The sequence below is a fragment of the Phaenicophaeus curvirostris genome, chromosome 4, assembly GCF_032191515.1.
Source record: "Phaenicophaeus curvirostris isolate KB17595 chromosome 4, BPBGC_Pcur_1.0, whole genome shotgun sequence".
Taxonomy (NCBI): Eukaryota; Metazoa; Chordata; class Aves; order Cuculiformes; family Cuculidae; genus Phaenicophaeus; species Phaenicophaeus curvirostris.
Genome location: NC_091395.1, coordinates 68,729,813 through 68,755,211, shown reverse-complemented (window position 1 = coordinate 68,755,211; position 25,399 = coordinate 68,729,813). Strand labels below are relative to the sequence as shown.

Here is a 25,399-nt window from a genome sequence, read left to right as displayed (position 1 = left end):
ACACTGATTTAATACACGGTGCTAGTATTTCAAGTTGTGATTATTTTCTGCATTAAGTGGCAGAATATATTTTCAAATGAGAATTCAACCTCATGTAAGGCCTGTGCTCAGTGTAGCAGAAAGATATGAAAAGTTCATTGGCAGGTCCACCAAAACCCCATTAGATGTAAACGGTGCTCTATTCCAGAACCAAATCTTCACAACTGGGAAGCCACCCAATTTCAGTAGTTGGAAGCCTTATAGATTCCAGCTGACATCTCCTTGTAGAGAACTAACAGACTGTGCCTATACCCATAGGCACATACAAATTTTATTTCAGTAAACAAATCAATGTGAAGAAAGATTGTCTTTGTATACTACGCGCTGTTAAACTCGTGTTTAAAGCACAATCAATTTAGGTTTTTGTAAGGAAAATTTAAGAGTGTGTGCAGTCGTATGCAAATACCGTTTACTGATATTCTTGCTATAAACAGGGGTTAGTAAAATTAATCCAGGGAAGTTATATCTAAGGGAATTATACTGATAGTCTGGTGGTAAACACATCCTAGAGAGTTCAGAGCAAAGCAAGACTGAAACATGTTACTGTTCAGCCGAGTCGAGTTTTATTTATTTTAAACTCTGTTTAATGAACTAGTAAAGAAAATAAGGGTCTACAAGTGCAAGGCAGGCAGCATTTACTTCCTGAACATTTTGTTAAGTTATAGATACTCAAGATGAAACAAAACCAGTATTTTTTCTTAATTCGGCAACTATTTTCTTATTTTAAGAAGGAGCTTCTAAAGATAAACAGCAAAAAAATTTCCAAGTTGGGAAACTGGATTTCAAATTCAACTACATGGATTAGAGAAACCAGCTGGGAAAAAAAAACCCAAAATGAGCTAAAAAAAATTCTCTTGTCAGTCACTGCAAGCCAGATTATCAATGGTTTGCTGTAGATGCTCTGGTGTCCAGGCTGCTGTTGCCAGCTTGGTTTGCCACAGCACCATCCCCAGTACCTGATCTTACTGTTGGCAGCAAATGCATGCAGGTTTGTTTTGAGTCTGTGTCTGAATCCTGCTTCAGGATCTGGGGTAAAGCACAAACGAAACAAAACCCTTCAGTCATGCTTCTAATGTGGGAGAGGTCTCTGCCTGGTGCCACAGAAAGTTGGTTGCAACTTGGGGAGAGTGTGGGAGGGAAGCATGGTGTGCACTGGGGCTGGAGCACAGAGAAGGGCAAGAAACTGGAAACCCAAGTACAGCAGCCTCAGGAGAGAGATTTGTGTCATCTGCTGGTACTGAGCATCCATCCCCAATGACAGCAGCTTTCTAGTATCCATTAATATGAAGAAGTATGTCTGGCTGTTATAAACAACGAGATTTTATGGGATTTTGCTTAGAAGGGGTTGTTAAACTACAAAATTCTAACATACTGTCACATAGAGACTTTAGAGGTATTACAATGCTAGTTTTATGATTAATCATGGATGATGCAAGTTTTCTTATAGCTTAGTTCATTGTTTATGCTGGAATACATAAAGGTGATAATTATAACTGACATACTTTGGTTATTAGAAATTAAACTACTTATATCATCAGTTTTCTCAGTCCACCTCTTGCGTTTACTAGGCTTTTTAAAGGTGAACTCTTTGTGCCTGGTTGAGTGTCTTCCCAAATTTTAGGCAGCACTAAGAAATGCCACTTTAGTATATGCCTACCTATTAACATTTCAGACTTCTGCCTGTGTTTTTTTCCTTTCAGAGTCAAGATTTCCTTTTGCATATGCCTCTTGGAAACAGTGGATCACAGCAAGAATCTGTAGGAGGAGGAAGAATAACCGTTGGTGCGCAGACGGTGCCTGCTGCAGATCTTAGCAATTCCTCTCCTTCAGACATAGCATGCAACTGTGAGGCCTGTAATGAGCGCAGGTAAGAATGGAATTCAAACTCAGCAATACAATGCCTGTAGTCAGATTTTTAGCAATGTTGTTGCATATTTGTTTGTTCATGCTTAAACTCTTTAAACAGTCTAACTAGCGAAAACAGTAACTTATGGATGGCAGCTTATATCCTATTTTATACCTATGAAAATGCCTAAAATATCAAGTATATTGTTTTTCCTGAAGGTCATCTTCAGAACAGTAGGGATCAATAAGCTGATGTGATGTGCAAATGGAGAGTAATTGTTTGTTTCATTATTTGCAGAGAAAATTCAGCAGAGTCTGAACGTGAACCTCAGCAGCTTCAAAATTACTGGTCAGAAGTAAGATATATGGTTCGGTGTATATATCGCCAAGCTGGGACCCCTTTGGCAGATGACCAAGACCAGTCTTTGGTACCAGATAAAGAAGGAATGAAAGAGCTGGTGGATAGGTATAGCATTTTGAAAAATGTCTCGTAATTGTTAAGATAATTGTTAAAATTAATTTCATAAGTAGTTTGGAATATTAGTTTTTAATAGAATGTTATTTACTCTCTGTAGGTCTGATTGCTTGGAGTGATTGCCTCCCTTTCCGCTAGAATGCAAAGTCAGAACAGTCAATTCTATTTCGTGCAGGATTTTTAAGCGCTGCATTGAATGCATGGGAAGCTATTAAATTCATATGTGGTTTACAATAGGAATATCAATGTATAATTATGGAAGCGTCCCAAAATCTTATTCTTCAAAAGATCTTAGGGTAATTATTATTGAGAAGACACTATTTAGTTTGAATTGCCCCACATGAAAATCTTACCTTATTGAATTAATCTGAGTTATAATTGTGCTTGAATTTTACTGTAGTTGTAACAGCTAGAAAAGATTTTTCAAACAACTAAAAAAAGTAATATTGGCCATTGATCCCTAGATGAGGTGGATTCTAGTAACTTCTTTCTTATTTTAGAAAGGTCTTTTCCAACCTAAATGATTCCTTGATTATAAGTTGAAACTATTGCTTTTCTATGTGTGAAGTTGAAGATGTATTTAATGAGATCCTCAGTTGCAGATGGTTTCCTTTGGGCTGTCCTTAAAGTACTCTAGGAGGTTCATCTCCGTTTCTGTCTGAGCGTGTGGTCAAGGAGTAGTTGCTCTCCTTGTTTCTGTACTTAGTGTACTAAGGTCTGACTGATCTGACAAACTGTAATTCTTATGTGGAGCTTGTAGCTGAAGCTAGATACTGGCGAGGTAAAGACACTTGAAAGATTCTAGTCATTTAGCCTTGCTCTTCATACAGCTATACTCCTGAATTAGCTTTAACAGATAATTAAATAAGCTTATTGCACTTCTGTTATATGAAAAAACGCATGTTTGGTTTTGAATACGAGTTGTGTAAAAATAGAGTAATACAGAATGCCTACCTTTTTGTCCTAGTTTGTAATCAAAGCATACAGCATAGATTTTGAAGTCAAAGATGTTTAAACTTTCCATGGGGTATAGGTAATTAAAACTGAATTACAACTAAAATGGTTGTTGATTTTTATGCATTTTCTCTTTCATGGAAAAAAATTGGAAATTGAAATGCATACCATGTATCTTTCATATGTACTTAGGAGCTGTGATTTCTCTAGACTTGTTTTTCACCTGATCTAGACCTGATCTAGTGGGATGTCCCTGCCCATGGCAGGGGAGTTGGAGCTGAATGGTCTTTAAGGTCCCTTACAACCCTAGCTATTCTATGATTCTACAATTCACTTTTAAGAGAGGTTATTAAATTACAAAGCCATCAACAAGATCTCAAAGAAGGAAACCTTAAGTGTCACTATGATTGTTTTTTACTCAAATTCCTTATGATCTCCAAAGTATGAGATAAGAGTACGATACTGCATTTGAGCAGGCACTAGTGTGTTCAGTCCACAGTGCTAATTTCAAGCAAAATTTTTTTAACAAAGCTAGTCAATGTAGGTATTGAAAGTGTGGAAACACAACAAACAAAGCAAAACAAAAAAAGCCAAACAAACCATGCAGGTAACATGCCAAAGACCGTGCTGTGACTGAATAAATCTATACTTAAAAGGCAGGAATTTGGAATTCCACATTCAGCTCTGTTAGGTACAGCTGGCAAGAAATGGGCTGTCTGGTCTTCTTACTTGAAAATAAGTAGTGGTGCCAAGCACCATCCCTGTTGTATGTTGGAGCACTTTATGGCAATATGATGGTACTCTTATGTGAGTGTGAGGGAAGAGCAGGAACTAGATAGCAGCAGGTTTTTACTCATCTAACTCTTAAGTACTTGTCTAATCTCTTTCTTTTTTCTTGCCTCCCTGTGCTGTAAAGAACCTGAGGCAAGTGCTTAAACTCCATGCACAGGAATTTATTTAATAGATTTCACTCTGAAGTGCTTCAAAGCAGTCATTGTTCAGTTTTGTTCTGTATTGAGGTGTTTCAAACCCATGTCTTGCTTCCTGGGAAGTATCAGATCTAGCCACCTCTATGCTGTCATTTAGCAGAAAGGCCTCACCTTCTTTGAAGCTGTGTCTTATAGTGACAAGTCTTGCAGGTATTGAGTGGCTGAATAGAGTGCATGGAGGGCAATGTGCTTCTGGAGCTTCAGTGGTAGTGTGCTTCCTTGGGACAAATGAGTCCCAAATTCTAGTCCCTATTCTAGATTTAAAAATACATAAAAAAATAAAACCAAACCCTGGTAATTTGTTATGATAGCAGTTAGGAGCTAGAGTGCCTGAAGTCATGTTTCTTGAAGTACGTTCTTTGTGGCCCTGTGAATGCCGTACCTCTGCTATGCAGTGGCACAGCTCTAATAAAAGGTGCAATGTCCTTGTAGAGAAGATCTTCAAGTTGGGATAAGAAATACTCAATTAAGGTACGGAGGAGTTTCACAAATCAGTGTCTTAAAAGCTTGGCAATTGTATGAAATGTCTTCTTTCAGTTCAGCTCAACAGAAGGGTCTTCCAAAGCAGTCACCAGGTCCAATCTGGTTAGTGTGTTTTTAGGCATGTGGTGGCTGCTCAACAGATCAAGCTCCTTTAATGGCTTGAAGTAAATGCCTGTCCTTCTACAGGTTATAATCAGGTCTAGGTCTGGATGTTCCAACTGGGACATTTATTTAGGCTGTATTCAGGAACATGGAGAAGTTACAAAGAAGCTTGTCTGAAGAGTCTAGGTGTCTCAGGGTTGTATGCAAATTAAGTAAGGGGTTTTTAGCTCAAGAATTGAAGTGAAATACTGAGGTCCTAAACAAATTTGTTCTTCAGTTGTGCAAGCATCCTACACAGGAGTTCAGTTCCACTGTTTAAAAGTAGGAGACTGGACTCTGTTCTCCCAGACCTCAAGTAGTTCTGTAAGCCCTAGCCATTGCTTCTTTTTGATGGTGTAGGTAACTGGTATGTATTTTTAGGAAAGTAAAAATTGTTGATTACATGCAATTTTTTTTTCTTTTGTTAAAAATATTCTGAAAATACAGGCTTTGTGAGAGAGATCCATATCAGCTTTACCAACGGTTGGAACAGCAAGCTAGAGAATATGTGCTTGAAATGAAGGTTCGTCTGCTCAGACACTTGTCGCTGGGGTCTAAAGTTGCATCAACATTAGCAATACAAGGGCCACCACAGGCACATCAATTCATCTCACTCCTACTTGAAGAATACAGTGCACTCTGTCAGGCAGCGTGTACAATCAGCGCCTTTCTAGTTACTCTGGTAAGACTGAAAAAAAAGTCCTATATGCTTTTACTTGATAGGGATAATGCTAACAGAGCTGTTCGAGGCTCTTTCAGGTGTCGTATATGGTTTGTAAAATACAAGGGGTTTTGCGTGTGCATGCTTACAGACAGGGAGGCTCTGAAAATGCAAATTTAATTCTTCAGAAATGTTAATTAGGTATCTCTTACAGTGAATTGATGAAATTTATCTTTTGTTTGTAAAGAAAAAGGTCGGATGCTGTTTGTGGCGCTTACTCTGAAACTAGTGTTTAAGCAGATCTATAAAGTTTTAGATAATGCCTTTGAAAATGTATGGAGCACTTCTCTGTTAACCTTTAATAGTCTCTTGACAACCATGTTTAAAGGACAAAAACTTTCGTGTAGCAATAACTTAGATTGTTTCCATGTTTGGTTTGTTTTCCCTTATAAAGAAGAATGACTACTTGAAAAGGTGATCTTTTGCCTGGGAATGAATCTGCTATGTTATTTGTTTCTGAAGGTCTTGTTCATTCTTAAATGCGTGCTTTGTCAATTGTTTGTGATGTTAGATGGGATTACATTGTCGCGTAGAAAATAATAGCTTTAAAAGTCTTTTCTTGAGTGACTGTCCATCATCAGTGAGTGATACAGTAAATAAATTCTGTAATTCAAGTTATTTTTAGAGCTGAGAAGGTTATTAATTCTGTTTTGTTAATAATCTTGTACATCCTTTGTTAATATCCTTATTCTGTGCATTCCTTTTCTTGTGTAAACTTTGTGTAAGGAAAAATAAGTGGATAAGCTGGTAAATCTGGGGTTTATTGCCAATTAACTGAAAGTGACTGTCTAGGTATATAAAGAGAGGAAAAGAATAGGCAGGAACAAGACTATGATGGCCACAGGATATCAAATGGAGCGGAAGCAGTGTGTCGTTACTGAGGCAGGGCTGTTAGTAAAATGGAATTGGCAAAGCAGGAGGGTGTTTGTATTGAGAAACCGGAGCATATCTGATGCTTTTTTTTTCCTGTTGTGAATGCCCTTTATTTGATGCTGTCTGTATTGTTTCCCCCAGCTTATTCACTTAGATACAGATGTCAGGTCACTGCTTTCTCCAGTTTATTGGCTGCTTTTTATAGTCTTCAAGTCTCTTAACAAGGTGCTTGAGAGAAGATTGTTCTTCGGGTTGAGTTGAGTTAGAATTCAGAAATCTATTCAGAGCTGAAAAGCAGGTGGATTACAGTACAAATGTTGGCTTTTTCAAAGTAGATCCCTCAGTAATGATCCCGTTAGTGCCAGTGATCAGGAAGTAATTTTTTAATATTTTTTCCTCTGGTTATTATTGGGGAACTAGTAGTCATGAAAACTTAGCAGGTATGAGACGTTGGGATAATGGCTAAGAGACAGAAGATACTTGAACACCCTAATCTAGCCTTTTTTCTGACCTCTTCTTAAAAGCAAAGCTTAAAAAAATGCAAAACACTCTGGACTTTTCTTGTCCTTTTCCTTCTGTACCCCAATAAGTACTGAAAATTTCTTTCTTTGAAGCTGTGACATTCAGAAACTGAAATGTGAGAATGTAGGATACTGTCTCTTGCCATACCTTTCCTAGAGTTGTTTAGTAACCTTTAAGTGGAATAGCATGTCACGGCTTTCAGTACAGGTAGTAAGGTCACTAGCCTCTTCAGTGTTGCATGCTAATTTTCTCTCAAGACACCAGCGCACTATAGAAGAAGGAATCTTCAGGTGAAATACATGAAAGGCAATCAAGATCTCTAAACTTAGTGCAGCCTTCCTTTTAAAGGTAAAACCTTTGCACATAGCATGTGGTACAAAGGCAGGTAATGCCTTGAACCTCCACCTGCAAAGAACTAATTTCTCAATGAAATTATGAAGAGTTTCCTTTCTTTCAAAGGAACCCAGCTAACTAGCAAAGTTGAAGAGAAGTAACTAGAGCCTATGTCCCTCCAGGGAATGACAGGTATTACTAAGGATGAGCTGAAAAGACTGCAGTCAGTACAAAAAAGTCCTAGAGTACACAATATAGCAGAGTAGAAGGGAAAACAGGTATTTCTTTGTGAGAAATATCGTACTCTGCACCATCTGATATACAAGGTTTGCTGGATAAGTGTTGACTGGTTTGTTCACAGCGTGATATGAAAATTGCTTAGGAAATCAACCTTTCTCAGTGTTGACCCTTGAGAAATTATTAGCAATTTATGGGAATTTTAAATATAGTGAAGACATAATATTAAAACTGAAAGTGAACATGTATCTTGTTCAACTTGAAAAAAAGCACTTAGCCTTCTTAAATAGTAATGCAACTCCTAACTTGATTCTTTTCTTGAATATTGATAGTCTGATGTTAGGTCTGATGATATAAATATGCACTTGTTTTTAAACACACTATACTTAACAAAAAATTGAAATTCCAGATTATTCTGGTATTTCTGGGTACTTGAGATTATAGTGCATAGGGCTCACGTGCTAATACGATAGCTAGAATGCTTGCACTTAACATTGCTGTTTGAGGGAGTCCTGGTATAGACAACCTGCATACTGTTGTCTATATGTGGGAAAACATAACTGACTTTAAAAAAATATTATGCATGTCTTTGATTCTTATGTTTTGATAATAATAGATTTTGGATTTAGGCCTTGGAATTGTATACAACTATGTGTTAAATAATCTCAAATAGAAAAATATTCTGCTTACCAGAGAATTAAGTTGTTGGTCTCTTGTTTATTTAGCTTCATTTTTGAAGCTGTTCTTGGTGATAACTGTTTACTTGATTTATGTCAGTTTGGAATAAAGATTATAGCTTGCTATCGTATGTGTCTATTACTAGATAAATTCAAAGAACTGAAAAATAATTGGAGGTAGGCAATTGTTTGACAAGAAAACGTGAGAATAGCTGTTTCAGTTCATAAAAGACATCTTTCAGTGCAGAAATAAATGGAAGCTTTCAACAACATTCTGTATTTTTTTCCTAATCCATGACAATTTCAAAAAACAAAAATGAAGCTTTAGTTATTTAAGGCGTGAAATATTTATTTAAAACCTGAGTTTCTGGCTATTAAAATTGTGTAAGATCTGAGCTGGATAATACAGCTTGTAGGTTGGAAACTAGTTCTAAAAAAATTTCTTGCCTTGGAGAGAACTTTTTAAAATTATTTTCTACCCCGGCTTACTTCTGGTTATTTTTTCACTATAGGAAAATGAACATTTGAAGAAATTTCAGGTGACATGGGAATTGCACAATAAGCATCTGTTTGAAAATCTGATATTTTCTGAGCCACTCCTGCAGAATAGCTTGCCAACGCTGGTGTCACAGCTAAGGTAGAGTTTAACTTTTCTTTTGTGGTTTAAAGGAGAAATTACATCTCATGTTTGCAGCCACAGCATTTAAAAAAAAATTTTCTCAGCTGCTTCTACAACTTAATATGTAAAAAACTCCTATTGATCTGTGTTGAAAACAGTGTGGTCGATTGAGCAGACTGCTGTCATAACTTGCTTGTTAATGTTATCACTACCCTAATCTTCTTGCTTGTAGTTTACCTAGTAGAATGACAGTATCCTATGAAAATGCTTGTGGTATGACTGGATATTAATGTTCTCATTTGTCGTCAGGCTTTGCTACTGTCTTAACAGCTCTACAAGTGAGCTAAATCATCAATGCTTTCATGTTTCCCACGGTGCACAAATAACTTTGGAGTTTTAAGCAATTTTTTTTTATTGCAGAAAGCAACAGAAACAAAATCTCTTTCTATGTGCTTGTAGATCTGAGGGCATTTTGCGTTTCCTGGGGCTTTAAAATGTGTATTTTGTTAGCAAGGTTGCTCTGCTTGTAATTGGAGTATGTGCTAAGTGTTTGGGTGGTATTAATTCACAGAGAAGATACTGCTTATCCTAAAGCTGACTATTTTTCAAGTACAGTCATGGATGGTTTGTGTTGTTTCTGGTGAAGAAATATTTATGGTCTGTGTACGCGTGTTAAAGGTATTGGGTATTTTTTCCATGCTACAAGAGCAATTTGATTGTCTGTCAGAAGGTATGTTGGTCTTAGTGAATGAAGAAGTTTCTGATGAGTTTGCCCTTTGCTAGTAGATCCTAGAAAGGAAACAAGAAAGCAGAATTGTCACTGGTTTCAGCAAGAAGTCAAAGGTCCCTCAGAATAACTTGTCTAATCGGTTGACTTGAAACTGCATTGGTACTGGAAGATGTTTGGTGTTTTGGGTTTGTGTTGAGGTTTTTTGTTTGGTCTTTTTTTTTATCTCCAGACAGGTAATTCTGTTGTGATGTTCAACAGCACATTGTTCAGTCACGTGTTCCCAGTGATCTGTGTCTGACTTTCCAGTACCGCTATCACTGACGCTGTATCCCTCAGTCATCTCCATGCTCTCTGGCAAGGCACTTACATTTTGAGTGTTTACCCTTTCTCTCATCCCTTATTTAAATCACTAAGTCTTCTGTGTGTCTCTAGCTTTTTCAAAATGGACAATGATGTGCTGTGGTTCATTCCAAGGATGCTTATCAGATATCAGATTAGAAAAGATGTTCGCTTAAGGGGTGTTTAAACCTATCAGTCTTGTGGGAATGGAGGTTACTAGCTGATATGAGACCAGCTGTGCCAGTCTGTCACAGGGCTGGTCATCTACTCAGGGTGAACTACCAGGGCCATAGTGTGTCTTGTTCTGCTACCGAGTTAACAGCTCTGGTTTGCTTAGGAGGCACACTCAGTTGTACAATCTGCAGACCAGCTGTAAGAGCTGTCCATATGCTTATCACGAGTTAGTTAATCAGCAGGGCTTCTACATCAGACACAGCATTTCATAAGTCTGTATTTTCCTAATCACTATTTAAGGAAATCCCGTCGTTTCATATGTGAATGAGCAGAGATTCTTGATGATGGTTTCTATATGAAAGGTTTCTTAGAGGTTAAATATATTTCTTGGGTTAAGATGCTTTTGATCACATGCAACCACTGACATGCCCCCTGCACTGAAGGAACTGCTTTATTGGTGTTTGGTAAGGAAGTAACTAACTGCCTGGTGCTTTTTATTACCTTTTTTTACTGCAGTTCAGGAATATATTCCACCTCTATTTATAGGACTGAAATATCAGCTAGATTGTTCCTTTATTCTTGGGGGCTGAAAGTATTTACTACTTTACTCAAGAGTGAATAAAAATTGAAAGTGTAAATGCTGTTGCATTGCTAATCTAATTTTTTTTTTAAATGAGGTTCTTTGCCTTCTAACATGAGAGCATGTATAAGAAAGATTTTGTGTACAACTAGTGTTTGAAAGAATAGTGCTAGCCAAGTTATGAGAACAAATTCTTGACATCTGTGCAGTAGGAATCAGAATTTCACACAATTGCATAATACCAGAAATATGGACTTGAAGAATAGTACTAAATTGTGAGCTAGTAATGGAAATTGACAGCTTTGTGTTGGTAGTGAGGAAGCATGTTCCTTTAAACTGCTTTTTGTACTCAGCTAGACACGGTATTTACTTATAGATGAGTGTTTAATGTGCAGAATTGCTTGTGTCCTTCTTCTGGGCAAAACCAACAAAATAAAATGAAGTTGATTTTATTGGCAAAGTCACATTAACAGCTGTAACTTAATGCTTACCGAGTTGTCTCTTTGATCTGATTTTCATTATACTTAATTGTCACATTAAAATTAAAAGTCTAGTTCTTTGTCAGATGACAAGCAGGCCTCTATAATTCTTAGGTTGTGTTAACATTCTATTGCAATGGAAATCTATAACAAAACTTCCTGAAATGCTGGAACTGGGCTTAAACACTAAGTTTTGAAATGCTTTAGTTCTGGTTTTTGGCACTGGCTTTGACTGAGTACACGACCTCTGTGCCGAAGTAACTACCGACCAGTTTCCTTATAATTACTGAGCAGGAGAAATGTTGAAAAGCTTTGGTTTATTTCTGTAAATTCAAAGGTCACTACAATTCCGAGTGCTTTAAACGCCAGTTATCTAATAGAATTTTGTCTTTTTATTTATTTCTGAAGTCAAGACTTTCAGGAGTTTGGTTATTTGCTTAAGAATCCTTGTGATGATGTGCTCTAATTTGTGTGCAGGAATTTGCTGTACAGAAATGTAGTAGAAAGGAGGGTCAATCTGTCTCCTATTTCTGCGACTCCTTACAGAGACAGTCAGTGAATGGCATAGCCACATTAACTTGATGCCGCTCAAGTGATAGCTGATAACTGCATGCAACCAAATTATCTCACTTGCCTCATTCTACAGCACTTTCCCAGCTGGAACTCCAACTTGTCTAGTAATCTTTTTAGCATTGATCATGAGAGTTCTGATTAACAAGCTTCTGGCTTAATTTTTACTACATAGCTCTTCAGTAAATAGCTGACATGTATATTTAGCCCACAGAATTTGGAAGGATAAATATATCAAGCAACAAAATTTGAATAAATATGGCTCAGTAGGTTTGACATCTGGTAGCTTGTGGGAAAGCGGCTTTAGAAATGTTGCACTTCCCACATTCTCGCTATTGTTGGTTACAGGAACAAGCAGTTGTTGGATGTTTTTTGAAAAATAACTAAAAATACTCAGTTTTGGGATGCAAGCAGCTATGTGGGCCTCAGTGTATCAATAATCGTGCTTTAACAATACTTTTTTGGCTGGCAGAACTTAAAAGTGTGATTTTTCAGAGAAATGTCTCTTCTATAACAAGTGCTATTTGACCTTCTAGGCTTGGAACCACACACGATTCCTGTAGTGAAGACATGTATAGTACCTTGCTACAAAGGTATCATCAGCTGGAACAGGAAATGGGTCAAGTTGCTGAAGCATGGCTTGAATGCCAGAAAAGAATAGATGATTATGTTGATGAACAGGTAAGAATCATGTAAACACTTTAAAGACCAATTATGCAGGGAGCAGTCCATGCCAGGCTGTGAAGAGTTTCTTTGAGGTTTTAATCTAGAGCTTTGAAACTACCAAATATAACGTTTTTCATTGATGTCACTCTTTCAGAACAGAAAAAAACACTAACCAAAACATAATAGTGGTTGTACAGAAACATTTTCAGATTGTTGAAGCAGATTGTGGTGCCATTGTTTAGAGATGGTCCTTGAACATTTTTAATGACTTAAGCTTGTAAATGACCCATAGCACAGTAATCAGAAACTTTCTTTTATAGATGTTGCTAGGAAAAGGAAAAACAGCAACCCACAACCAAAAACCCACCTCACAAAACCCCCTAAGCTTCCAAAATAATATTTACATTAAATGAAATTTAGAGGGAGAGATTGCTTTTAGAAACTATTGCACTTTGCATACTGTGATGACATTTGTACAGCTGTCAAAATCAGAACTCCAGAGTCTCAGTACGTAAATATTTGAGACCTCTGGAGTTATTCTTTTTTAATTAAGTATATGTTCTGACAAGTACTACTTCTGGGTTTTCGCTACATTTCAGAAAATAATCTCATTGTGCCGATTCCTACGCTGTTGAGAGCTTAATTTTTGGGAAAATAACTGTTTATTTTGCAAGTGGTTTTTATACTCTTCTGAAATTGCTCATGCGCTTTTTCTCTCATGTTCAAAGAACTTGAATTTTTTTAAAAACACCTGAGCGTAAATCTTTTTAGTCTGATCTTAACTACGCTAGAAGAAAGAATATGCTTGAAATAACTGAAGAGACAGAATTTTTTAGAACTTCACTTGTACTTTGAAATATTATGAACATTAGGAATTTAGATGTCCAAGTTGAGATTTAGTAATTCTATGTTACTCCTAGAGATAACAAGTTTTATAGTACACTGTAAATGTCCTTCAGAAGCTCTTCCTTATGAAGATTTAAGTGAAGTGCTACCATTAATTCCAGTACCTTCAAGATGGAGACAGAACGTAACAAATTTTATTTTTAGAGATCTTTCTATGTTTGGGATCTGCATCTGTGAGCTATCAGCTATGAAGCTTCCTCTTGTTCTGTCTGCTTTTGTGCACCTAAATATTTCATGACAGCTTGGTAAAATTTCACCATCTCTTATGTTGTGCTACTAGAAGTCATTTTCCCCATGAGGTCACAGTAAGGAAGGGAGCCCAGTTCTATTCTGATAATTCACTTATTTTTCCAACAGATAGAATTTCAGTAAAGTCCTGTTCATATTAGGCTTCTGACTGGTTGATTTGCACACTTTAAATCAACTCTTAACTGATTTTTCTGTATTTCTTTCTATTGAATGACTGTGCAATTGCCACAAGATTTAACAGCAGGTTTTTTATGTGCTTAGTGAAGCCTGTATCGTGATGCAGATGAAAGCCCTTCTACCATTTGGGGAACTTAATATTCAGACTTCTTATTTCCTAATGACAAAGACCTGCAAGGGTTGTGTGTAGAGGAAACAATTCTACAACTTAAACTACCAAGTTTTAAAGAAGATTTTGGTATTTCTATTGGTAATTATATGTAGAAAAAACATTTTCACAATCATGTCTTAAACCCCGCGTTGGTGATAACCTGTGGTTATACCCTCTTGATCAAAAATACATCATTCAGTATGACCATCTTACCTGAATTTGCAGTGATATTTTTATCAACAAGGTAGAAATCAGAAAGCCTGGCTACTATGGAAACTGTGGATCTTAACAGCGAATGCATATTCATTGCTTGCTGGCTTAACAAAATTCTGAGATTATATTGCTATTGTATCAAAGGTTAGAACACATGGACCACCACAGGGCAGAACTTAACAGTGATCCTCCTTTAATTGCTGTGGAACTACACCCAAAATTTTAGACCAGGAATCAGCAGAGATAATTAATGTACCTCCTCTAAGGGATGGCACGTTACTTGTTCTTGGAAAAGAAGTGAACGGCTTTGCAAGCAGTACAAACACACGGTGTTTTTGTAAATATGTAGTAAGACAGCTGTGTTGTGCACTGACGTGTTAACTTAATTCACTCCTATACCATACCTGTATGCTGTAATAAAATTTAGAATAAAGATACATTCCTGTCACCACCTGTATTCATCACACATTAAAATCCAAGGAAGATGTTTAGGGCATCTGGAATACAGGAGAGTTTAAATGTATGCAGCCTGTACCTCCAGGTCCTGTTTTTCTTACCAAATTTAGATTACACGCAACTCAGGAGATTTTAAATATATCTGGAGCATTCTCATAAGTTTTTTTTTTTTACTGCTCGCTCCCACAAAATAAAGGAATATGGGAGGGGCTTTGCCCACCTTCACAAGAGCACTTGGAGAGCTTTTCATTTGTCTCTCCATATTCAAGTGTGATTTTTTTCTTTTTTTTAATTATTTTTTACAGTTCTGATCAACATAATAGAAAAATATAGTATTGTGTGGGCATAGGTTTTTTTTTGTCTTTATGGCAGTTGTATAAATAATTGAAATGCTTTCTGGTTTTGGGTGCTGAGAATTTGCAATAAGAGGAATTATTTTTATTATTTCTAGTGAAACAGCTAGCAAAATACACTAGATTCACAGTCAGAATTTGGAATGCTCAAATGTGCTGTACACATTTGATAGAGTTTAAAAATTGGAAGCAACAAGCATTGTATGTGCAAACATCAAAATTCTCCCAGGTCATCTAGTGGTATGTGTCCATTCTGACTGAACTGCTGGTTTTGTTTTATGATTGAATCTATTTTAGAATGAAAAAAATGCTTGTTCACCTGCGTGTCTCATTTTACAATGTCTTTTCTGATAGATCTCATACTTTCTAGCCTAAGTGAAAAGGGTAGAAGGAAGATGGTAGTGGGCCCCTCTCCTTTATTGGGCAGCATATTCATTGCAGATGTGCAATAGTGAAGTGTAAATTTTCCCTTCCACTGGCATTTGAATTTATCTCCCACTCCCTAGCAGATTTCTTGGGCATGAATCATGTGGTTTGTATTGCAGCTGCCTTGCTCTGCTAAAATAAATATTCACTGGGGGAATGGAAGAGGGGAGAGAAGTCATTTCCTATGATTTATGGAACTAATAACTCGAGATACTTTCAGACATGGGATATTGGACAGGCAGCAAATTTGGAAGTAGGAAAACTTTTAGCTTCAGCTCCTGTTGCTATGAATACTCAGGAGTACGAGGACTTAAACTGTGCTGTTTTCCTTGACAGCCTCTTGGCAGACTTGAGTAGGCAGCTCCCGGTTAATGCACTGGCTGTTTTAAACTTCATTCTTGGGCATTAAAGTCTTCTCTTACAATGTATAGTGCATGTAGGTGCCTGTCTTTGAGGGCAAAGATACATCTAGGTGGCAGGGCACCTAAACCGGTGAGTGTTGCTGGGTTTAAATATAGCTCAAGGATGCTTAGAAGCTGATATCATAACCAGGATGAAGTCTCTGATGTTGTTGGCTGCAGACTCTGCAGCAGTGTGCCTGAGAAATGGTACTAGTGGTTCATTCATTTTTTGGTGTTAATGCAACTTTACTGGAGCAAGGGAAATCAAAATCCACAGTAGTAATTAGAATCACATGTTGCTGGTTGTTTCAGAAGTTCATTAGGCAAAACTTTACTACTTAATATGGTTTCAGATCCCCAGCTTAGAATTTCATTTTCCCAAATTAAATAATGATAATAACAGTAATATACTTAAATTTAAAGTCTTACTATTAACCTTTCGTCAAGTATGAATTTTCTGGAGACAGGCTTCTGAAGAGGGGGAAAAAAAAATTGCTAGCTGTATAACCTACTGGACTTTGGCCCACTAACATATCTTTATGAAGTGATTTTGTTATCTTCTATAAGGTGGTAGGGGTTTTTTTATTATTATTAATTGCATAAATGAAAAGAACAACTTTAAAAAATAACCTAGATAGTTGGTTTTCCTCACTGATGAATTGGTGTCCTTAAAACGTTGTTAAGGTGCGACAGGAGAAGGTTTGTACTTGTATTTTGCTGCATTCAAGTTCATGGAAGCTTTTGCACTTTGCCAGAATGAATTTATTTGCTAAATCAGAAAAATATAATTTGCTTACAAAAAGTAATGAGCTCTGTGGGCATTTCTGATGATGTGATTCAGGGATGAGTAATGATAAAATATTTTCCTAGTCTCTGATATATCATGGGCATGACATACATGGAGAAATAAAAGTGGTCAATAGTGTTAGTCTAGGACACCACTTAATCTTTACTCTTATTTTTATCACTCTGTGGTTGGGTGGTTAGTTCCACATGTGGTACATAAGAATTTGTGCTAGAGACTATGTTGAGGCCTTGACAAAAGCCTTCTATCTCTAGATTTTAAGTATATTTTAGCACATCTGAGATGTTGAAGATTTAATGTCAATTGCATTTTATTGAAATGCTATGAAAATATTTAATGGAAATATTTACTTAAGGAGTAAAAGTGCAGAAATCTGGCTGAAAGATAGTGTAAGTGAATATAAAATCTTATGTTTAAGTAACTTAACTGTACTCCATATTGATTTAAGTATGTAAGTGTTTTCAAAAGAGTATAGACAAGCTAGATTTTGTGAAACTGATAGACCAATTGACCACAGTGTAGGATTTCTACAATTAAATCAATACGTTTTCCTTAAATTCTGTTTTAGATGGCAATGAAAACTAAACAGCGCATGCTAAAGGAAGACTGGGAATTTTTTAAACAGAGGCGTTTTATTGAAGAGCAGGTAGGATTTTTTTTTATGCCATATTAAGTTACATTAATGCTTCGTGTATATTTGTAAGGTGCAAACATATGAGTGTAGTATAGTTCTGCATGATCTAATTCTGTAGCTATGCCAGGCATGAAATTTGGTCAGCTAAAAGAGAGAAAAGCAAGGTCCAAGAAGAGTATGTAATAGTATGTAATCCCAGTTACTACAAGGTAAAAACGTAAGCACCATAGTCTTAGAATTGAGTACCAGGTGTTGAGGTGCTTTATACAATAAAAAGGGAGGTTTTGATGCCTTAGAGTGGGATCCAAAAGAGCCAATACATTGAGCATGGAGCTGCCTTGATATACGTGACAGGACATATTGTGTTCAGGATTTTACAAATTCCCTGGTCTGTGAGTATGAGCTGTGGTCGCAGGGCAGGTGATTGCATCTGTTATGACTCTGGAGATGGCTCCTACATCTGTTTTGTGGGGAAAAGGCTGAGCAGAGCTGTCTGCCTTTTTTCAAGCCATAACCACAGAGTGGCCAGTAGAAGTTCCTACCTTATTATAAAACTGCTATTTAAGGCTTAGTGCTATCTTCTGTAGCCTGGAAGTGTTCAAGTGTGTATTGTGCTTTCTGTAAGAGTGCAGAGTGACTCGACTAGGGTCAAGACTGGATAGGGAACCTCTGCATTCCTGTACCACTGTGCAGAAAAAATGCTAGTCATAAGCCAGAGAAGGAGAGTATGACAGTACATTTTAGTGAACGTAAGCTTAAATTGACAATGTCTCAAAGCAGTCATCAGTAAGCACTTTTTCTTATAAGGAATGTCAGCCTGTGTTTAACTATGTCTTCAGAACATCTGGTAAACAGGGCTCCTCAGAGGACTTGAGGAAGAATCCTCTTTCTCCATGATCCTAATTGGGTTTAAGTCACCTGTAAGCCCACGGCTGTCTAGGGACAGATCAGATCTGGGCATTTACAGAAGTGCAGGCTTAGGTACATCATTGTTTAACCTGAGGTTTGTAAGTATCTAATGAAATTAGATGCTTTCAGGATTAGGCCAGGTGGAAGTCATTTGGATTGTATTTTTTCAGTAATACAGTGAAGTCCTGGGCAGCTACTTCATTCCTTGAATCTATCCCATTATGGTGATGGAATTAGTCCTAATTAATTTTTGCAGGCTATGTGTGAGTTTGCATTTTTTGTCCGTTTGTCAGCAGTGTCCTTTTATGCATACCATGCAACAAGATGAGACCTGCTCAAGTTCAGAGTACATCTGCAGGAATACCATGCAAGATACACATACAAATGAGTGAAGGAGATGGACTGGGCAACTTCTCTATTTCATAGTGGAAACATACTTTCTTTGAAGAGTTTCAGTGCCAAATGTTTGTTGTTTGTAACTTTGAATTTCTTCCTTTTTTTCACTGTTTTTTCAAAATGCCACCTTCATTAAATTATTCTGAACGCTTCTTTTAAATATTTTGCCCAAAGACCCCCTTGTGATAATGCAGTTTGTTAATCATGATGTGCCGTTGCATTGTTAATGGAAAGACTTGCACTACTGAAACACTGCCTTTATAATTTGCTTCAGCTTAATAACAAGAAAGCACTAGCTGGGGAGAACAACTTCACAGACACAATGAGACACATGCTGTCATCACGTTTGAGCATGCCTGACTGTCCCAACTGTAATTATAGAAGAAGGTGAGCTGATGTTTTTAATATGAAATTATAAAAATAATTAATTTTGTGTTTGAGGAGAAAGGAAATGTATTATTGGAACAAAGAATGTGGCTACTTTAAATGAATGCTGCTTAAACAAGGTCATAAAAATCTGTAATCTTAATTCCTGAACAGATGTACTTGTGATGACTGCAGCCTTTCACACATTTTAACGTGTGGCATCATGGATTCTCCTATAACTGATGATATCCACATTAACCAGTTACCACTACAAATTGATTCTGCTCCGGATTATTTATCTGAGATCCGCCCACCCAGTATGTCTTCAGCAAGCTCGGGATCGGGTTCTAGCTCACCTATTACAATTCAGCAACATCCCAGACTGATCCTCACGGATAACGGTTCTGCACCAACTTTGTGAGTTCTCTTTTCTGTTTTAAATTTTACAGTGAATTGAACTTAAGCAAGCAGTTTGCATTGGCTGATTCTCACTTGGTAATGCTAGCTTTGCCTAGGAAAATTATTTAGTACTGGTACTGTTTTTAGCAGACCACAGCTGCAGTGCTGTATGTTGTGCAAATATAAATTTTTAAAAAAGTTCTGTTAAGTTCTTAAAGGTTTCTGAAGATGTTGAATCAACAGTATTGCTAGCAGTGTGCGTAGTATGTGTTTTCCTGCTTTGAGATTACAGGCACATCAGATACTGATCTACTTTAGAGCATCATTTTAAAATGTCATACTTTCTTAGACTGAGCAAGGGAACTAGTGATCTTTCCTTTAAGAGGTGGTAATTTCATACGAATCAGCTTAGTTCCAAAAAAGCCTTTATTAGGAGGCTTTTAGGATTGTTGAAGTTGTGTTAACTCAAGTCTTGTATCAGAAGTTATTCTCCCTGTCAGAAGTATCTGTCACCCTCTTTTATTCACATAACAGCGACGGTCAGATTTGAGGCATTAGCCTAGTGATAGGCTTCTGCCCCTTCCATAATTTTAAGGACCAGCTTCTGTACATGCTTAGGGTGCAGCTAACCAGCAGTCTCCTCTACCATGTGATAGTCCAAAGGAATATTTAAGAAAACTTGACTTCAGTACTGGTGGGAACAGTAATGAAATACTTGTCATCAATACAGTCAAGGGAACTGGTGTTTGTATTAATATGGTGTGATGGATAAGGACAGTGCAGGTGTGTGGGATATTTCTGCTGAATATCAGTTCACTAAATTCAATTTCCATTTAACATTTACCTTTGTGTCTGCTGCCACCAATGGTTTCGTATTCCATGACAGGACTTTAGTTTCTGAATCCATCTGGGAATTGCTCAGGTTATGTAGCCATATGTTTAATTACATATTCTTAAATGTATGGTTGGAATTTCTGTAAACTTTCATTAGTTTAGGTGCTGAAATGTCCGAAGTTGCTCAGTTTTTCTTCAGAAGCTAGTTCAGTTGAATCCAAGTAGTATTTACTGCAAGAAACCTATTTTTAGGAAAGTACCACTGTTCCACGCGGAAGGGCCGTTTTATGTCTTATAATATCTGTTGTGTTTTATTTCCTTGTTGCACATTTGAAATATGCCTAAATGGTGCCATCATGTAATTAAATTCTGGCACAATATCTCATGGAATGCAAAAGATAAACTTTAAGAGCACTTTTATGAGCTTTGGATTGCTGTAGAAACATGAACTAACCAATCTTTGCAACACTTCTCTGGAGCGGATAATTAAGCATTAGTGTTCTTATACTAGCTGTCTGCATGTATAAAAAAAAAAAATTCCACGAAGTATTTTAGAGCAGATTCTGAAAAGCACGTCGATGTGAGGTTGTTTAGGAACTAATTGGTATTGAGAAATTTAAGAGGTACCATGATGTATTCAGTGTTCCCTGCTTACTGTTACTGGCTTGACATTTAATGTATGGAAAAATGTGGATTTTGTTTTGTACTTTCTTCCACTTCATACTTTCTGTGAAGGAAATCATTGACATGAGGCTTTTTCCATTAAACTAAAAGTTCGTCCATATCCTGTCATTACTACTTTGTTAGATTCTTGGTCAGAAAGCAGTGGTGGAAGAATATTTTATACAGAAATAGCAGAGAATCTTATTTTCAGTCCAGTCTGTTGTTCAGGCATGCAGCTGCTATTTTCAGTAGGATTAAGTGGCAGGTTGCTCGATTTTACTTGCTTGAAAAAAAATAAGAGCAGTTAAACAACTCAGAAGACAATTCTTTGACTCGCAACTCGAACACTGATACAAGGGATGCCCTCAACTTTATTTCATTTTGGTGTTCTACCTATTCTCACAATAACTGAGGTTACTGAGCACTGTGATTTATCTAAGCCTCTTTTCCCTTCAGTGGTAGTGATGATGAAGATGTTGCACCATTATCAGCAAAATTTGCTGATATCTACCCATTGAATAATTACGACGATGCAGAGGTTGTAGCCAACATGAATGGAATTCACAGTGAGCTAAATGGCGGAGGTGAAAACATGGCATTGAAAGATGAGGTACAGCATTTAGTGTCTTGCCTTTTTCTGGCAGTTGGATGTGCTTGCTGAAGAAAGGTCTGTTCTCCACCCATCTGTTAATGAGTTAATGTTGTCCAGTCTCCTCAGGTGAGCAGTACCAGCAGCAGTTCCTCAGAAGCAGATGATGAAGAAGCAGATGGGGAGAGCATTGGTGAACCACCAGGGACTCAAAAGGAGGAAATGACTCTAGGAAAAAGGGCATTAAGAAAAGATGAAGCAAAAATGGATAGTCCACCACCGTCTTATCCCAGTCAGCAGGTATAGTAATCAAAGAGAAACCCTTTTAGTAAACTCAATTTTGAAATGTGGCTGCTTGAATGAGAATACATTTATACCTTCAATTAAATTTTTAACTTTTAATATAATAAGTTATCAGGAGGTAGGTACGATATATAAAATATTTTTCTAATTCTGTATTGTCTTGGCTAATACTATCCTTTAGTTGAAACCCAAAGTCTGTTAGTTATATTGAAAGTGGCTTCAGCATGGGGAGGAAAAATGTTTATTCCTGCCTGTATAAGCGAGAAACACAAACTGAAGAAGCATTTCTGCTTCAAAGTTTGAGTTTGGCCTTTAAGCTACTTTTCTTCCAGCAAGCATGTTGAGATTTTTTTTTTCTGTATTGTATGGCTGACCAGTGACATGATACTTGAATGAGCTGAGACCTCTGTCAAACTAGCTTGCAAGTGGTGAACAGCTTCAGTTTTTGTTGTGAAAAATCAACTAAGATTATGTTAAGTCTGCTTGCCTTAGGGGAGCAAACTAAATGCAAGATAAAAAGACAGATTTAACCTTTCTCTCTTTTGCTTTCTTTGAGGAAAAATAGCTTTCTCAGAGTTATTTTGAGGAACTGCTCATGACTTTTTTAGCCTGACTTTGTAATCAATGCTGAGCATCTACCTTGTAATGCTGCATTGAAGTGATTGATTTCAATGGCACATATGTGCACATGAGATGTTTTTGAGTTATTCGTTTGGGTTGTTCATTTACTCAGCATCTTTATTCTTCTTTGGATTCCTTATGATGCTCGTTACCCAAAGGTCAGTCAGAATTGGATTTTGGATCTCACCACACTGTTTGCCATCTTTTTTCCATTTTTGTATGCTAGTAGATTAGTATTGGTTTCTTGATAATACTGGTTTTTTTTTGAGAGAGAGAAAGTTATTTTTTCCTTTCTGTACAGCTAATTAATTGAGTCATCATATTTGTATTATAAAATCTTTGGTTGCTAAAATATACCATGTCTCAAAGGCTGTAATGCTTGAAGTGATAATGAAGAGTTATTTGTTTGAGAGGAAGGCTTATTTAAGAAGAAAACCACCTGTCAGTTCTTTTTCAGAAAGCTAAGTTAGTTAATGTTGCTTTTTGGAAAAATGTGAACTGCTGCATTGCTGAGAAAGGAAATGGCAATCAGGAAGTGTTCCTGGTATTGCTTCTGGTAAAATTATCTTCGGGTTAAATGTCAGATGACAGTGGCAGAAAAATTTACTCAGCTGAGAGGGAAATGGAGCTGCCCTTTCCTGGAGTGTTTTTTCTTCCAGAGTCTTGAATCCTTTTGAGACAGCAGAGTCTAACTATACCTTGAGACAAGTAAAAGGTTCTAAGAAGGCGTGGATTTCTCATGGTTGATACAATTATGAAATTTTTGATAAGAAATGTCTGCTCTACACAGTCACAGAATGGTTGAGTTTGGAAGGGGCATCTGCATGTAGTGCAGTCCAGCCCTACTGCTCAAAGCAAGTTCATCTAGAGAAGATAGCTCAGCATAGTTTCAGTCAGGTTTTGAGTATCACCAAGGATGGTGGCTCCAGAACTGCTATGGGTAACATGTTCTGCTGTTCACCCACTCTTGTGACTAAATAAATGATTTAAGCTTGAGTGGAATTTTTTTGTTTCAGCCTGTGCCTGTTTCCTCTTGTCTTTTCATGGGATACCACTGAGAGGAGTCTAGCTCTGTCTTCTTTAGTCTCCTCTTCCCTGCCTAATCAGGGAACACACACAAATGAGATCCCCTTAAGTCTTCTCTCGAGGCTGAACAGTCCCAGGTCCTTTCAGCCTCTCTTTGTATGACATACGCCCCAAGACTTAAATCATCTTAGGGTCGTTCACTGGACTCACTCCAGAAATGTCCACATCTCTCTTATTGGGGAGCCCAGAACTGGATGCAGCTCTCCAGATGTGTCTCACCAGTGCTGGGCAAAGGGGGAGGATCATTTCTGACATTCTGGCAGTGCTCTGCCTCGTGCAGCTCAGGACTACTGGGAGCTTTATCAGCTAATCAACCCATATTGCTACTCTCTACACATACTGTGTTTCATTATGCTTGGAAGATTGTGGAAAATGATCATCCAGTTTGTGAGGGGTTTTATGTAGTGGGATAACTAATTGCTTGGTAGTGATCAAATGCTGTCTGTTCTTGATTATCTATATCAGCATCTTGCTTGTTGTCACCAATAGCGGACGTTAAAAATCTGTATAGTATGAAACGCTGTCAGTTTTTGGGCATTCTTTTCTTAACTAAGATAAAGATCTTCGGCTAGCAATTCTACTTCACTGTGAGGTTTTCCCATTGATGCCACATTAAAGAACTCTATGGATAATAGAAAATAATGCTCTGAAAATAATAATAATTACTGAGATAAAAGGTTGGGAGGAATATATGGATTTATTGTCTGTCAAGTAGATTCAGTTTTTTTTTCTTGCAGGCTGACCAAGGTCCAAATGCTTGTGAATGTCACGTTTGCAAACAAGAAGCCTCGGGTCTAACAGCCTCTGCACTTGCAACTGGACGCCTGCCTGCCGGCCACCAGTTTATGAATCCTGAAAAACCTACACATCCTGCACTTCATCTTTATCCTCACATTCATGGACATATACCATTGCATACAATTCCTCATCTGCCTCGTCCACTTATCCATCCCACCTTGTATACAGCTTCTCCCTTTACACACAATAAGGTAAGCCTGACAAAGCAGATGGATCATCCTAATCCCAGGAAAAATACTGTATAAACCAGCACGACTGAGTTTCAATGGAACCATGAAAGTTGCTGTGGTCTGTTTATAGTCATCCTTTTGGAGACAATAGTGAGGGGTAGGGAATAGAACAGATTCAGAACTGCTAGAAGGTTCATACAGCAAGGCTTAAGGGTAGCTTTAATCAGGAAGACTGATAATTTCCTTACTGTGATTAGAATGAATGTAATGTTAAGTCAGTCTTCAGTGATAGAAACAGTAATGGGACATTAGTCAGTGTGATAGGACTAATTAAATCTTCATACCTACATATTGAAGGTCAAATTTTAGTATTCCATTTTCACAGTAATATCTGGAGGTTTCTGGCTCAAAATATTTTTTTGAGACAATTGAGTCGTAAGTCTTACTTTTAAGTGGTTTTGTGCTTTTGAGAGAACTTGCTTTATTGCCGGTTCTGCAAAATTCTCTTGACCCAAAACTTGTAAGTAATAAACAAGAGTAAGATGTGAAACAAGGATTGGTACTCATGCTTGCTTTTCAGAGGTATGAGTCAAAATCAAGAATTACTATTAACGTGATGCTTTTTTCGCATAGTATTTGAATTGGTCAAACTGGGGATGCTCATAAAAGGGACAAAGCCTTTGTTATTAGGTACATATTCTCATCGTCTCCCTTTCATCTGGTCCCGTGATCCTGTGGTTGCAAGAAGAGTGAATTAGTTCACTAAGATGACCTACTCTTACTGTCCTTCTTAACATCCACTTTTGGTTTTCCTGGTTTATCAGTGTCCTTTCCTTGTCTTAGCAGTGCACCAGGTCCTTAACTGCCGTGTGCCAACCTGCCATTTCTCAATAGCCCACTGCTATTCTGAAACCCCTAACTGTTGTACCCCACCTTCTGCCATGCTTCCAGAGCTCTTTTTACATCCCATAAAGCAATGAACTCAAGCTCCTCTCCATCTACTCCAGCTCCCATCCCTGATCTCTACTGTGTTTCTTTTCAGAAGACT

The 25,399-nt window shown here is 37.4% G+C and overlaps 1 protein-coding gene across 2 annotated transcripts in view; it reads left to right on the top strand.

Annotated features, from left to right (window-relative positions):
• FAM193A (family with sequence similarity 193 member A) overlaps positions 1-25,399 on the top strand; it is an 81,757-nt gene that overhangs the window by 39,203 nt on the left and 17,155 nt on the right. Inside the window, exons 4-14 of one of the 2 annotated variants that reach the window (XM_069856452.1) lie at positions 1,740-1,906; positions 2,183-2,350; positions 5,374-5,608; positions 8,802-8,926; positions 12,317-12,461; positions 17,152-17,229; positions 18,797-18,909; positions 19,063-19,305; positions 21,241-21,394; positions 21,494-21,673; positions 24,121-24,372. In XM_069856452.1, the coding sequence (XP_069712553.1) occupies positions 1,740-1,906; positions 2,183-2,350; positions 5,374-5,608; positions 8,802-8,926; positions 12,317-12,461; positions 17,152-17,229; positions 18,797-18,909; positions 19,063-19,305; positions 21,241-21,394; positions 21,494-21,673; positions 24,121-24,372 (1,860 nt within the window). The remainder of the gene's footprint in view (positions 1-1,739; positions 1,907-2,182; positions 2,351-5,373; positions 5,609-8,801; positions 8,927-12,316; positions 12,462-17,151; positions 17,230-18,796; positions 18,910-19,062; positions 19,306-21,240; positions 21,395-21,493; positions 21,674-24,120; positions 24,373-25,399) is intronic. The other variant, XM_069856453.1, reaches the window with a different exon arrangement.